This window comes from Lepeophtheirus salmonis, chromosome 5, assembly GCF_016086655.4.
Source record: "Lepeophtheirus salmonis chromosome 5, UVic_Lsal_1.4, whole genome shotgun sequence".
Classification (NCBI taxonomy): domain Eukaryota; kingdom Metazoa; phylum Arthropoda; class Copepoda; order Siphonostomatoida; family Caligidae; genus Lepeophtheirus; species Lepeophtheirus salmonis.
The window spans coordinates 12,039,500-12,052,370 of record NC_052135.2 but is presented as its reverse complement, the minus strand read 5'-3'; the positions used below and the strand labels follow the sequence as shown (position 1 = coordinate 12,052,370).

The following is a 12,871-nucleotide window of genomic DNA, read 5'->3' as shown; positions in this document are numbered from 1 at the left end:
TCAATATGAAATATTATTAATAAGTAATATTAATATAAGTACATTTAGAAGAACTATTAACTACAAAGCTTATAAATTATCATAGCTAAAGAATGCCCCGGGGCACACAACAGTTGATATAATCTTACGTGATACTAGAACTCTCAAGCAATACATACTTATAACTTATAAGTATGGATCTAGGTCTAATATAACTTATAAGTTATATTAGACCTAGAGACAGTGTGTCATACCACATTACGTATAATTTATATATTTTTTAGTTTGGTCGTACCCTATTGTCGAGTTGTCCATGATTATTTACTTGCTTAGTCTATTTGAACACTAGGTGGCGCAGCAAATTTGAAAATATAGTCATAATAAGCATACTTTTTAATACTAAATATACTAATAAATTTGGCAACAGAATTTTCTTCTTTGGATAAAAAATTTATAGCATGAAATTTTACGAATTAATAGATAAAAGACCAAAATATATTCCAGATATATTCTAATATTCATCAAATCTACCAGAGAGACTTGGAAGTCGAAAAATATCAAAAAATTGCAATAATTTTAACTCACAAAGTTCTTTTCTTTTTTTTTAATAGTGATGTAGCTGGGATTTTGAAGTATACGTCAAACTAATAAACTAAATTACTAAATTGAAATTAAATTTTAGAATTTATTTCACCTCTAGATTTTAGAAAAAAATTTCCAAAAAATCTAATTTTTGAGAATAGTTGTGGATTTTTGAAACTTTTGAAGAAAAAAATTATTTATCTGTCAATAGGATTTTCAAAATTTTTTCCAAAAAATTTTATATTTGAAATTTTATTTAATTCTTTTTTTTTTCTAAAAAATTTCATTTTTTATGAACAACTCTTATTTTGAAAAAAAATTCTAAAAAATTTAATTGTCTATGAATAGCTATGGATTTTTTAAATTATTTTCCAAAAAATTTAATTGTAATTTTTCAACTTTTTATCGAAAAAATTGTAACTTTTGGAATTATAAAATATTTAAAAATATAATCCTGCGGACGCCCCTATCATTAACGTCATTTGATGGAAATGAGAAACAAATAATGAAAAGAAAAAGTTTCTCCCACATTTGATATTTTTAAAGCTCATTTTCACTCAAAATAATATTTTCGTGTTACTCGTAGATGTTATTGTTTTTATACTCAGTATTTATTTGGATTGACAGTTATTTCTCACAGAAAGTAAACACGTATATTCAAAGAATGTCCATAATATCTATTACATCATCAATGTATATATCGAATCTCACTTTCACTGGATGATAAAAATATGTACAATGGTAGCCGGGCCCTGGTGTCTTGTTTAAATGTTACATTTGGTACAAATATCCCTAAGATGTCGTAGTCTGCAGGAGGCATTGATTGCTTTTTGAAACCAATCCATTGTTATCTGAGAAATTCATTCACTGGGATAAACTGAAGGGATGTAACGATCCAAGATTGTCGTACCGTCCTAAATCTTAAGAATTGTACACAAAAGCCGTCCCATAGAACAATTTTTGATCCATGACATTTTATCATATACATCCACCAGTGACATCCCATCAATCAATCTCGACCATCACCACGTCGTTACCTTTATTGTATTATGCAACCTTTCCTCCAAACAGAAAGAGAAAAAGGGCCGAAATGGTATTTAGCCAAATAAGTCAATCATACCATCATACATACATTTCTGATATACTCCCAGACTATTACCGTCATATTACATCTTCACCATTTTGAAAATGAATTATATAATATATATTTTGTAATAGTCAAATCTACATAGTATACTGTTTGATACTGTATTATAATATTGCTTAGTAATATTCTATAAAAAAAAAAGCTATCAATTTTATGATAACCAAACTTTCTTCATTTTTTATTATTATTATTATTCCTTAGTGCTTGAGCTTTCTTGTAACCATCTAATTTCTTTGTAGCTTTGAGCAAACAGAAGGAATAAATTATGAGTAAAGATTGGTTTTTGTAAGAGCGCTAGGGAAAGACGGGAGTAAGACATATGGTGTCCCTGAATTAAGAACTTTCATATTATCAGCTGCTTGTTTTATGATTTTGGAGTGAAAAAATGAATTACTGCTATAAAGATACTATATAACCTTCAATATTTAAAATAGCTTTAGTCCAGGGAAAATATTAAAATTAATTTATATTTATTTTATTATGCATTTTTAAATCAATTTACACCAGGCCAGAATTATTTTTTTAGAAGGAAAAGTTAATTGTTAACCCACAACGACTTATTAAATAAGAAAACACAACAATTGTTTTTCCTATCCAAATTGCTATACTTAGTTTTTTTCTTTACTTAGATTCCCCCTTTAAATTTCAATAAATATTTAATATTATGGAATTTTGACTTTCCATTGCATTGTTTTTATGTGTTACAGCTGGAGTTGTTATTACTACAATTTCAATTTTTATCTTCTATATGGTTTTAAAAAGAAATGATAAAAATAATCATTACTTATAATACCTCTTGTATTTATATTATCAATAAATAGTGCCTAGATAAGTCGTAAATATGCACATGAACATTTGGTTTCGCTTCCAAATGTTTCTGTATGAGAAGTTTTGTGTTATTGATATATTCAAAAGTTGCGTGAATATTAAATAATGTAACTATAATTTTTTATTGCTATTTTTGTTATAACTTTTTTCTCGCACATGGGGATTAGGAAATCTATGACTTAAACATTGGTACTGACGATTTCTTTAGTCGTAAACTAAAAAATGAGTTATACATTTTCGGAAATGCAAACTATATTTATTATATTTTTATACAAATAATAAATACTTTTTAATAATATGATTTTATATAACAAATATTTACCATTTACTTTTAAAAAAGTTTGCAAAAATGATATTTGTATCTAATTGACGTTTATGTCTTGTTGAATATGCCTAATTTTCTTAAGATAGTTCAGAATCTTCAGGTGTGTTACTTATGGGATAAATACACGGATTTGGTGTTATTTTAGAATAACTATTATGCTTCACATTCAAATTGTCTCAAGATTAAAAAAAACATAATAATAACTGGGCTATTCTAGTGAAGATCTGTGAGTTTAATAAATAAATTATGGATTCTTAAGTAATAGATAAAGTATGATGAAAATGAAGATTGAGCTTTGGATAAGGTGCAGAGTTATAAATGCTCAATTGTCGTAGATCCCTGAAAAGAAATTGGCATTTTAATAGCAATATTTACACTCAAGATTTTGAAACACATATTACTCTTATAGTTGATTTGTAGAAAAAATGGAAGACTGTTTATTAAGTATCACATTGACTTGAAAATGACGTATGGATACAAGAACCTGATTTTGGATTATTATTTAGAGAAGCGACGAAATATTTCTGTGGTATTGGGCGAGTACAGGTTGAATGAATAAATTTATGGTAGTTGAATGACCATTTCTAATTAGTTATGTCAGTGTTAAATTGCTCTTAAACAGACGAGTTATTTTTGGAATTTCATAATTTTTACTGGATATTCGGAGCATTGAATGTGTACTAAAAAAAAGATGACATTGTCTTGTATGGTCAGGTATTGCAATCTTAAAAATCAATTTGAAGAGTTTTAGGCGGCAAAATCCAGAGAAAAAATCAACTTTTAGACGATGATGCCATCTTTGTGGTAGAGGGGAAATTTTCCTGGAAGCGCGCGCTTGTTAATGAACGTGTCTGCCCAAAAGTTTATGTTTGGCCGGATATAAGAAGCATAAACATATCAGCTGGGTGCGTCATTAATAGTAAGTTCACACTCGCATTAACAACATGTCACCTGCTACTCCCAAAAAAACCTCCTCTAAGGTATCAAAGGATGGATCCAAGGCGCCTCCATCCTCCATGATGGTCAAATCCGCCATCAGGAAGTTGGCCGAACGCAAGGGTTCTTCCCTTGCAGCCATCAAGAAGTACATCTCTGCTCACTACAAGGTAGATATGGTCAAAAGAGCTCCTTTCATCTGCAAAGCCATCCGGTCTGCCGTCGAGAAGGGTGAATTGGTTCAAACCAAGGGTAAAGGTGCCTCTGGAACGTTCAAGCTTCCTGTTGCAAAGAAAAGTAAGGATACAAAGACCGATGTAATGCCCAAATCCACTAAGAAACCAACCGTAAAGAAAGCTAGTAAAGCTAAAGCGCCCGTTAAAAAGACTCCTAAGAAGAAGACAGTCAAGTCTAAGACCCCCAAGAAGGCAACCAAATCTAAGGCAAAATCACCAAAGAAGTCTCCTACAAAAAAAGCCGTTAGTAAAGCTTCAGTGAAGAAGACAACCAAAAGAACAGCCTCCAAGAAGGCTTAATTCCTCTCTGAGGTTATTATAAATCTTAACACCGGCTCCTTTCGGAGCCACCAAAACCTTTTGTTTATGAGAATTCTCCCTATTCGCTTGTTCTGACATTGTTAATTCTTTTAATTGCGTTGTGGTAGAAATAGGTCAACTTTGCCGCCAAAATATTTTATTTTAGTCCTACCAAAATACGCCCTCTAGTTTCGTTAACCCTCCATTTCAGAAAGGAGGATTACATTATTTACAATTCATACTGCCAATATAATATATATATCAAGAATCTACGCAATAAAATTTTTATCATTCCAACATAAAAATATTAATAATTCCAAGTAACATCACATTGTTACATTTGAGAACTTTTTCCAAATTATTATTATCGTGGGGATCAAGTGATATTTCTTTTCATTATTATTATTAGCCGCTCTTGACCCAGAGTGTGGTGTATAGCAATATTACGCCACCTTGATAAAGGAGTTTTGCAACGGGAGGAAATATTCCTTAGTGCATCGTATTATAAGATATGGTTTTAGTGCCCTAACAAACATATCTAGAGCTCCTCTCATCTTCCAATACATTATAAATCACAGCTTTATAGAGTAAATCTTAATTCGAAAAAAGTGGTGGCCCTTAGAAGGGCCGGTTTGTAAAAACTTTGGGTTCAAGTCATACAAGGATAAACTTAAGCACGTTCACCACGGATACGGCGGGCGAGCTGGATATCCTTGGGCATGATAGTGACACGCTTGGCGTGAATGGCGCACAAGTTGGTATCTTCGAAAAGACCAACAAGATAAGCTTCTGAGGCCTCTTGAAGAGCCATGACAGCAGAGGACTGGAAACGCAAGTCAGTCTTGAAATCTTGAGCGATCTCACGGACCAAACGCTGGAAGGGCAATTTACGGATAAGTAGCTCAGTAGACTTTTGGTATCTACGGATCTCACGGAGAGCGACAGTTCCGGGTCTATATCTGTGGGGCTTCTTGACTCCTCCGGTGGCAGGAGCAGACTTACGAGCTGCCTTTGTGGCAAGCTGCTTACGGGGAGCTTTTCCTCCAGTAGATTTGCGAGCGGTTTGCTTAGTACGGGCCATGTTTACCAATTCAGTCAAATTATGAAATGATCACGAATTTTCGCTTACACAAACTTTAAATACTTTAAAAATCCGCGCGCTCTTAATCTAGATACACATCTACTGCTGGCTACTCCTAACCCCACACCAAGACATCAGGGCTAATAAAGCAAGCAGATGTCAGGGAATTTCTCTCTCTTTCCTCCTCTCCCTCCAACATTTTTTTTGAAGGGAGCCTCAGCTTCCTCCTCTCATTTCAATATATGGGGGCCAGAAATGAAAAAGAAAAGAAAAAGAGCGGCAAAAACTATCAGAGATATAAAACTTCAAATCATACTCATCTATTTTTGAATTAATTATAAATTTCTTTCTCAATTTATGTGCACTGCATCTAAGGTAAAAAGATAAGAGAAATTCGCAACTTATAAGTACCTTTGGAAATCTCCTGATATGATCTACACCAATAAAAATCTTATTTCGATCAGTTAAGCATTGATCAATTCGACATTCTTAGGGTTGTGAGAACAGAATTCAGACTTTCATGATAGAATATTGAGGAATCCTAGGTCCAAATTCCTTTTTTATATCGTATTTAAATTAGCTCTACTCAAAGAATAGAGTGTTTTCACTCAGGTGATCAATTGCACACTAATTGAGGAAATCGCCATCTTGGGGGCTCAAAATTGATATTTTAACTACATAAAATCGGTATATTTCCAATACATTTTCATTAATCCTCGTGAACCGCATTTACAAATTTAAAATACCTAACATTTGCATTGAATACTACTTTCTGCTATAAAAATCCTCAAAATGCCTTGATTTGACCGAAAAGTATCTTATTCCTTATATTGTAAGTGTTATAATTTGTATCGATAATATGACAATAAGATTGTGTAACGATCTAATAACACATTATTCATACATATTATGTAATAAAACTAGGGAATAGAGAGATTTTTATAAATATAGACAGCAAAGATTTTTTTATCCCATTTTGCCAACTATTATGTAGTTCCTCACTAATGGGTTTTCATTGTTGATAAACTTGTTTGGCCAATATCAAGAGTGAAAATGCTCTGTAGCTGTTGGAGAAATCAACTAGATTTTTACTTTCATTCATAGATATGATGAAGTTGTATAGGAATCTAGAAATTAATTGAATTCATCAAAAGTACATATCATTACCAGAGCTGCAGAGTCGGTGCCCTTTTTGGTGGAGTCGGAAAATTTGTAACGACTCTGACTGTAAAATTGTTATAATTTAGGGAACAAGGCTTATTTATAATCGAAGGCTTATATTGAGAATTAGTTAAGCTATTTTCTAAATGAATGAAACTGATTAAATTACCTAATTTATAAGTTTACTTCACAAATTTCAAACGTGCTCTATAGTCCATGCAATTCCGTTTAAAGTATAAATTATTATATATGGTAGAGCATAGCCACTGGCCCTGCTATGTCATTAAATTAGACTTGCGAAGAAGTGTAACATCAAGTTAAATATCTTATATCCCTAATATTTTCTTTATAAATAGCACAATTATTTACTACATATAACTAATAACTACCTATAGCTATAAATTAAATATATATAGACTCAATAGAATTTATATTGACTATAAAGTATATTATTAAAAGATTATAATGTGTGTCGGAATCATGGATCCGGGCATTTTATGTAACGAATCCGAAGCACTCCATACTTGTACATTATACCATGGAATACGTTGCAAACTTTTAGTGTCAATCATTATTTTTAAATGCATACTTTTGACTCATGTATTTACTATTTAGTGTCGTCTCAAGTCAACAATTCCAAACTGAAAAAAATTTATATTTCGATTCACTTGAACATAATTCCATGTATCCTGTTTACCCTCGACTATTATTGTATTTTGTGCATCAAAGGAGTCATCGCAAAAATTAAATTTGAAGTACTATCTTGCATCTACATATACTTTGATTTAAAAAAATGATTAAAACAAAATACAAAGAAAAACTTGAATTCCTTTGGGCCAGGAAGAAAACTTTTCCATATCCTGAAATTAGAGTTAATTAGATACAAGTTACTCAATTTTGAGAGTTTGGGAGTCGTAAATAAGTTATAGGAGGATGTTTAAATTAAAATAGATCAAATGGACCCATTGATATTCTAAAGGAACTTAATTATAAAATTCCTCACTTTCTGAGATTTAACTCTTAACCAAATATTAAAGGCAAATTTCTCCATTCCATAAAAAACATATTCTAGGTAGAATTATGGAAAAGATAAAAAAAAACCGCGTAAATTCTATAGCGTGGCGTCTTCCTTTGTTTTCATTTTCCCCCGTTTTTTTCCTTCTCTCGCTTTTTTTTCTTTTTCCATTTTTTTTCCTTTTTGAGTGAACGCTATATAAACTCCCTTCTTTACCGGTTTGAGCATCAGTTACTATATCTCTGCAATCATGACTGGACGTGGAAAAGGTGGTAAAGGATTAGGAAAGGGAGGCGCCAAGCGTCATCGTAAAGTTCTTCGTGATAATATCCAAGGTATTACCAAACCAGCCATTCGTCGTTTGGCTCGCCGTGGTGGTGTTAAGCGTATCTCTGGCTTAATTTATGAGGAGACCCGTGGTGTCCTCAAGGTTTTCCTAGAGAATGTCATCCGTGACGCTGTTACCTACACTGAACACGCCAAGAGGAAGACTGTAACTGCCATGGATGTCGTCTACGCTCTTAAGAGACAAGGACGTACCCTCTACGGATTCGGAGGTTAAGCTACCTCTTTATTTAATCTCCTCATGGATGTTTCTTTGGTACAATTAAGTACAAAACAGGTCCTTTTAAGGGCCACCAAAATCTCCATTCAAGGTCATTCTTTAGCTTGTTCATTGTAATAATCTCATCCACATTGATGAGGTTAATAATATTTGTTTCTGGTCAGTTCTACATTCATTATACGCCATATCTTTTATTCCCTCCTAATTAATGCATAGATGTGGCAGGGCACAATTTGTCGGATCCGTTAATATTTACGAGATAAGACGAGGAAAGCGGTTACTGCCTGCACTTTTTCTAATTTCTTGTCATTATTTGTTGATAATACAAGGCAACATAGAATAGCTATACCTGTTCTACATGACTAGTATTTGTGAACTTCAGCTAAAGAAGTAAAGAAAAATACAAACAAAAATTTGTTGAAAGAGCCTATAACCCTATTCACTTATTACGGTTCTCATAACTTAGCTTGAAATCGAATGGAGATATACATTCACAGTCTTAGAAACACAACTCTGAGGATTCGAGTCTCTTGAGTGACTACGTAATGCAGCTTTTTCCGTACTCTGTGTGAGAAAGAAGGTTTACGAAGAAACAAAGAACCATCGTTCTTATCCTTCTATTTAGATTCCAGATTGCTCCAACTGTACTGAGCTTTACAGTCTTCCTCGCTTACGTATCTCATTTCCTCGTACTCTCCTACGACCCGACCTTTGAGTGCCACCCCAAGTGGTTTGCTTCTCGACATCCAACCTCCTCTTCTTCCGAAACATCCTGGATCATTACGATGTAAAATTCTGAAATCTAAATGAGTCTTTTCAAATACAAACAATCCCTCATGTCGAATTATAATAGATAACGGATATAATACTTATTCCATTCGATCGAATCCATAGAGATATAATGTCTCTATGAACGAATAACTGTCGTGTTTGTTTATTGTTTAATTTATTCAAAGTACTACAATGGTAAAAGATTCGAACTACAGTGTTGTGTTCATATATGTGTCAATAATGAATATTAACTTTTGAAGCATCATCATAATTAAATGAATTAATTAATGAGCACTTAATTATTGCAATTTGTGACAAATAATTAAACATATTATCTTTTAATTTTGGAGTAACATGAATGGTAATCATAATTACATAGTATTGGAGCATGAATCATCATCAAATATGTTTATTATATAATTCGGCAAAATTGCTTTTGGCAATGTGCCCTAGAACCTTTTAATTCATAATATTTATTTTACGCAAATAAAAGTTAATTTTTCAATGTGTTAAATGAAATTATTATAATTTTTGTCCTCGAAGGACAATGTGGGAGTTAAAAGAATACCATTGAGGTTTTAATTATTTTTATTTGTTCAAATAATACCCAGACAATCATATTAATATTTTGATACATTTTAACTATTGTTTTCAATCAAACAACTTATAATTAGCTGGTATGGCACACACTTAGTAATTTATTTATTTTTGTAAAGATTGAAGATCTTCGAGAGAGTAGTATACCAATATGATTACTGGCAATTTAGCTGTTAAGATGAAGATTTCTGAGTCCATAAGTTTGGAAATTGCAAGGGCATTCAGATATTACAATATAAATCTATTAAAGTTAAGAAGTAACTTGTATTTTTTAAAGCAAATAGTCACATAACAGTTCCTAATAACTATTTATATGTAATACCAAAACAGAATAATGCTTTGTAGATCAAAATATGGAGAAAAGAGGACCATATTATCTATTATCTCTATTATAGAACCTATTATAGAGATAATCTTATAAAAATATTAAATGATGAGTTTATAATAATCTCAACACAATTAAAAAGGCTATTACCGCTTTAGAAGGGAGATTCCCTTTACTTGAAGGCATGACTATTGTTAAAAAGCGTCGATATTAAACTAGAGCCATTCAAAGCCAAATTAAATAAATTTTTAGATGAAAAATAAGGTCGTGTTTATCAGTAAATAGTGTCAGGAACATGCTAATTATAAAACGGAATATTGAAATATAAGATTCGTAAGAGTAAATATTTAATATGTAGGATATATAATATAGCTGTGTCATCTCCTGTATATACATCTCTAGTGAATAAACGAATATTGAAGAGATCACATGACGCAATCGGCAGGATCCACATCCAAATAATTATAAAATCGTCAACCCATCAATCTCACGACGATAGTTTGTCAACGAAGAATCCTACTCCAACTTGTTCTATTCTACGTGAAGATCCAATAAAGGAGGACAATTAGTCGAAAGATATTTAAGAACTAGAAAAAAAATAGATAAGGCTCTTTTCATTTGATATAATATTTCCAATTTATTTTAAATATAATATTATTTATTTCGTAAAATATGAAATGTCTATTTACGTTTAAATACTTATTAAGGATATACGCATTGTAAAAGGTTGGGAGACCGATATACACTAATCAAATTTGTTACGGATATTTCTTGTATGGATGTTTTTTGTAAGACTCTTCTGAGTCTTCAGGTTATTTGATATTGATTATTTTCGTTTGATTTAATTTAAAATTCAACTTATTATATTAATATAGAGGATATATCCAAGCTCAGAAAAATGTGATGTTGATATAGGACCATAATAGCAAGGAATGATAAACTTATTCAACAATTCTTGGCTGAGAAGGGGAACATTCATAGAATTGAAATTGCTTTAGAGTCAGAGCTATGGATGATAAGCGAAGAAATATTGTACTTTTATGAAGAAGATAGCGAAGAATATAAAGCTGAATTTAATGCTAAGATTGAGATGGAGCTGAAGATAGATGAATTACGTAGTTAGGTAGGAGAAATGAAGTCTTGAAATAATAAAAACCTGATGAAAAGGAATCTGCTCAGGAAGGAGGAAGGAAGAGAACCTTGGTCACTTTCAAGAAGTGAAGTGTGTGTCCGGGTCAGGGACCACATAATTAAAAGTGGATTTAGTCCTACGCAATTTTGGTTCTCTGCTGTTCCTACTCACCCGTTCACATCATTAGTTAATGGATGTGCAACGGTCTCTCTCCTGGATCATCCCGGTTGGATGAGGGTACATCGAGCAAGATGTCTCCCAGGGACGAGCAGGGTGCTCGGGTCCTTAAAACCTCTATGAGGAGTATTGTCCTCCTTTCTCCGGTGCGCGTGTTGAGAGCTCTATGGAGATAAAATTTTTATGTGCAAGAAAGAATGGTTTGCCCTCGCCTGGACATGGATGGAGCGGATCTATAGGTTGCTGTTCATGGAGAGGAACCTTTGTAAGCACCGCCATGGATTTGGTGCTGGGGGGTGATGTTATGTATTTCATACTTCCTTTCTTGTTCTTATTTTCTTGTATGTTCTTTAGTGTATTAAAGTACTGTGTTTTACCTTTCTTCTTATAATTATAGTTGATAATATTGTAGAGAAAACGCGTGCGAGGAGGAGGGGGAAAAAAGACATATGGTATCATTGTTTAAAATACTGATATGATTATCATCTGCCTGCTTTATTATGATTTTTGAGGGTATAACGTTCTTATTTTCTTGTATGTTCTTTAGTGTATTAAAGTAATCTGTGTTTTACAATTGTAGTTTAAATAGTCTCTAATATTGTGTAAAATAAAATTAGACAATAAATAGTTAGAAATAAACATGATCTTATAAATGTCCGGCGATATTATATTAAGAGCATCAAAAATATTTCCGTTATTAAGTCTTATTAACCATACACATGAAGGATATACACATTTCTTCTTCTCATTTGTCTTTAAACTCCTTTATGAGTCATCACTGGATCTCAACCATACTATAAATAAGATTGACTGTCTAATTATCATACCCAAGTCTTCAAGACACAACACAAAGCTACTACCCCCGTTGTTGTGACCATTTAAGCAGTTGTTTTTGCCTTTTAATGAGTTGTGTATCATAATTCTTGATATGTTTAGCTAAAATAGAATCATATTTTATGGTTAGATTTAAAAAAAATTGAATAATTACTATAAGATAGTACAAAATTCAGAGTTCCATTTCGATATTAGTAAATACTTTTTACTGATAACTTGATCGTCATTTGGTGTGGATGACTCAAAACATATTTATATGTATTTCTATAAATGACATCAGTACCAACATCCTCCATTAATTTAATGATAGTTCCTCGGGAAAGGATAGGTTTACCCGTGTATTTCTCCATACATTTTTTTGAACGTAGATGATTAACAATGGATAAGGTTATATTACATGCAATAAGTATCTTTGTGAGATCAAAGTTAAAGTCTGACTTGATGTATTCATCGTTAACCTGATTTTTTAGATGAATATCCATGCTCTTGATATGAGATGAGGATAATGAGTGGCGTGTAATTCTAGACAGGGGACTAAAGGCACATTTATATCGACAAATCCGACAAACCATCTGTTTCTCATCTGGTAAGTATTTTCCAAATTCCTGGGCCTCCATTTCCAGAAATCCAGACAGAAGGCGACGTTATTTTAGGCATTTTATTCAGTTCTCTATCGACTATCACCATCTAATATAATATTAGTAATATTATATTAATATTGAATAATAAAGGCGGGAATGATAACGTTCTTGATTGATAGAAGCAGATGTACATTATTTAATCAATGATGCCATAATTATTTCTTCTCTTCTCCTTTCTATTCTTACCAAAATTATCACTCACTGATTTTGTTCCGTCTTTGGGCATAATGCCTAAAGAG

The 12,871-nt window shown here is 32.2% G+C and overlaps 2 protein-coding genes across 2 annotated transcripts; one reads left to right on the top strand and one right to left on the bottom strand.

The window, feature by feature from the left end:
* Positions 1-4,942: 4,942 nt before the first annotated feature.
* LOC121117083 (histone H3) lies at positions 4,943-7,260 on the bottom strand. The gene has a single exon (XM_040711380.2). It carries the CDS (start codon positions 5,412-5,414, stop codon positions 5,004-5,006), a length of 411 nt encoding a protein of 136 aa, XP_040567314.2. The 5' UTR covers positions 5,415-7,260; the 3' UTR covers positions 4,943-5,003.
* Positions 7,261-7,809: 549 nt separating this feature from the next.
* LOC121117329 (histone H4) lies at positions 7,810-9,431 on the top strand. The gene has a single exon (XM_040711735.2). It carries the CDS (start codon positions 7,841-7,843, stop codon positions 8,150-8,152), a length of 312 nt encoding a protein of 103 aa, XP_040567669.1. The 5' UTR covers positions 7,810-7,840; the 3' UTR covers positions 8,153-9,431.
* Positions 9,432-12,871: the final 3,440 nt, after the last annotated feature.

Excerpts from the sequence above, each read along its gene's own strand:
- LOC121117329 (XM_040711735.2), top strand. The coding sequence starts at position 7,841 with ATGACTGGACGTGGAAAAGGTGGTAAAGGATTAGGAAAGGGAGGCGCC.
- LOC121117083 (XM_040711380.2), bottom strand. The coding sequence starts at position 5,414 with ATGGCCCGTACTAAGCAAACCGCTCGCAAATCTACTGGAGGAAAAGCT.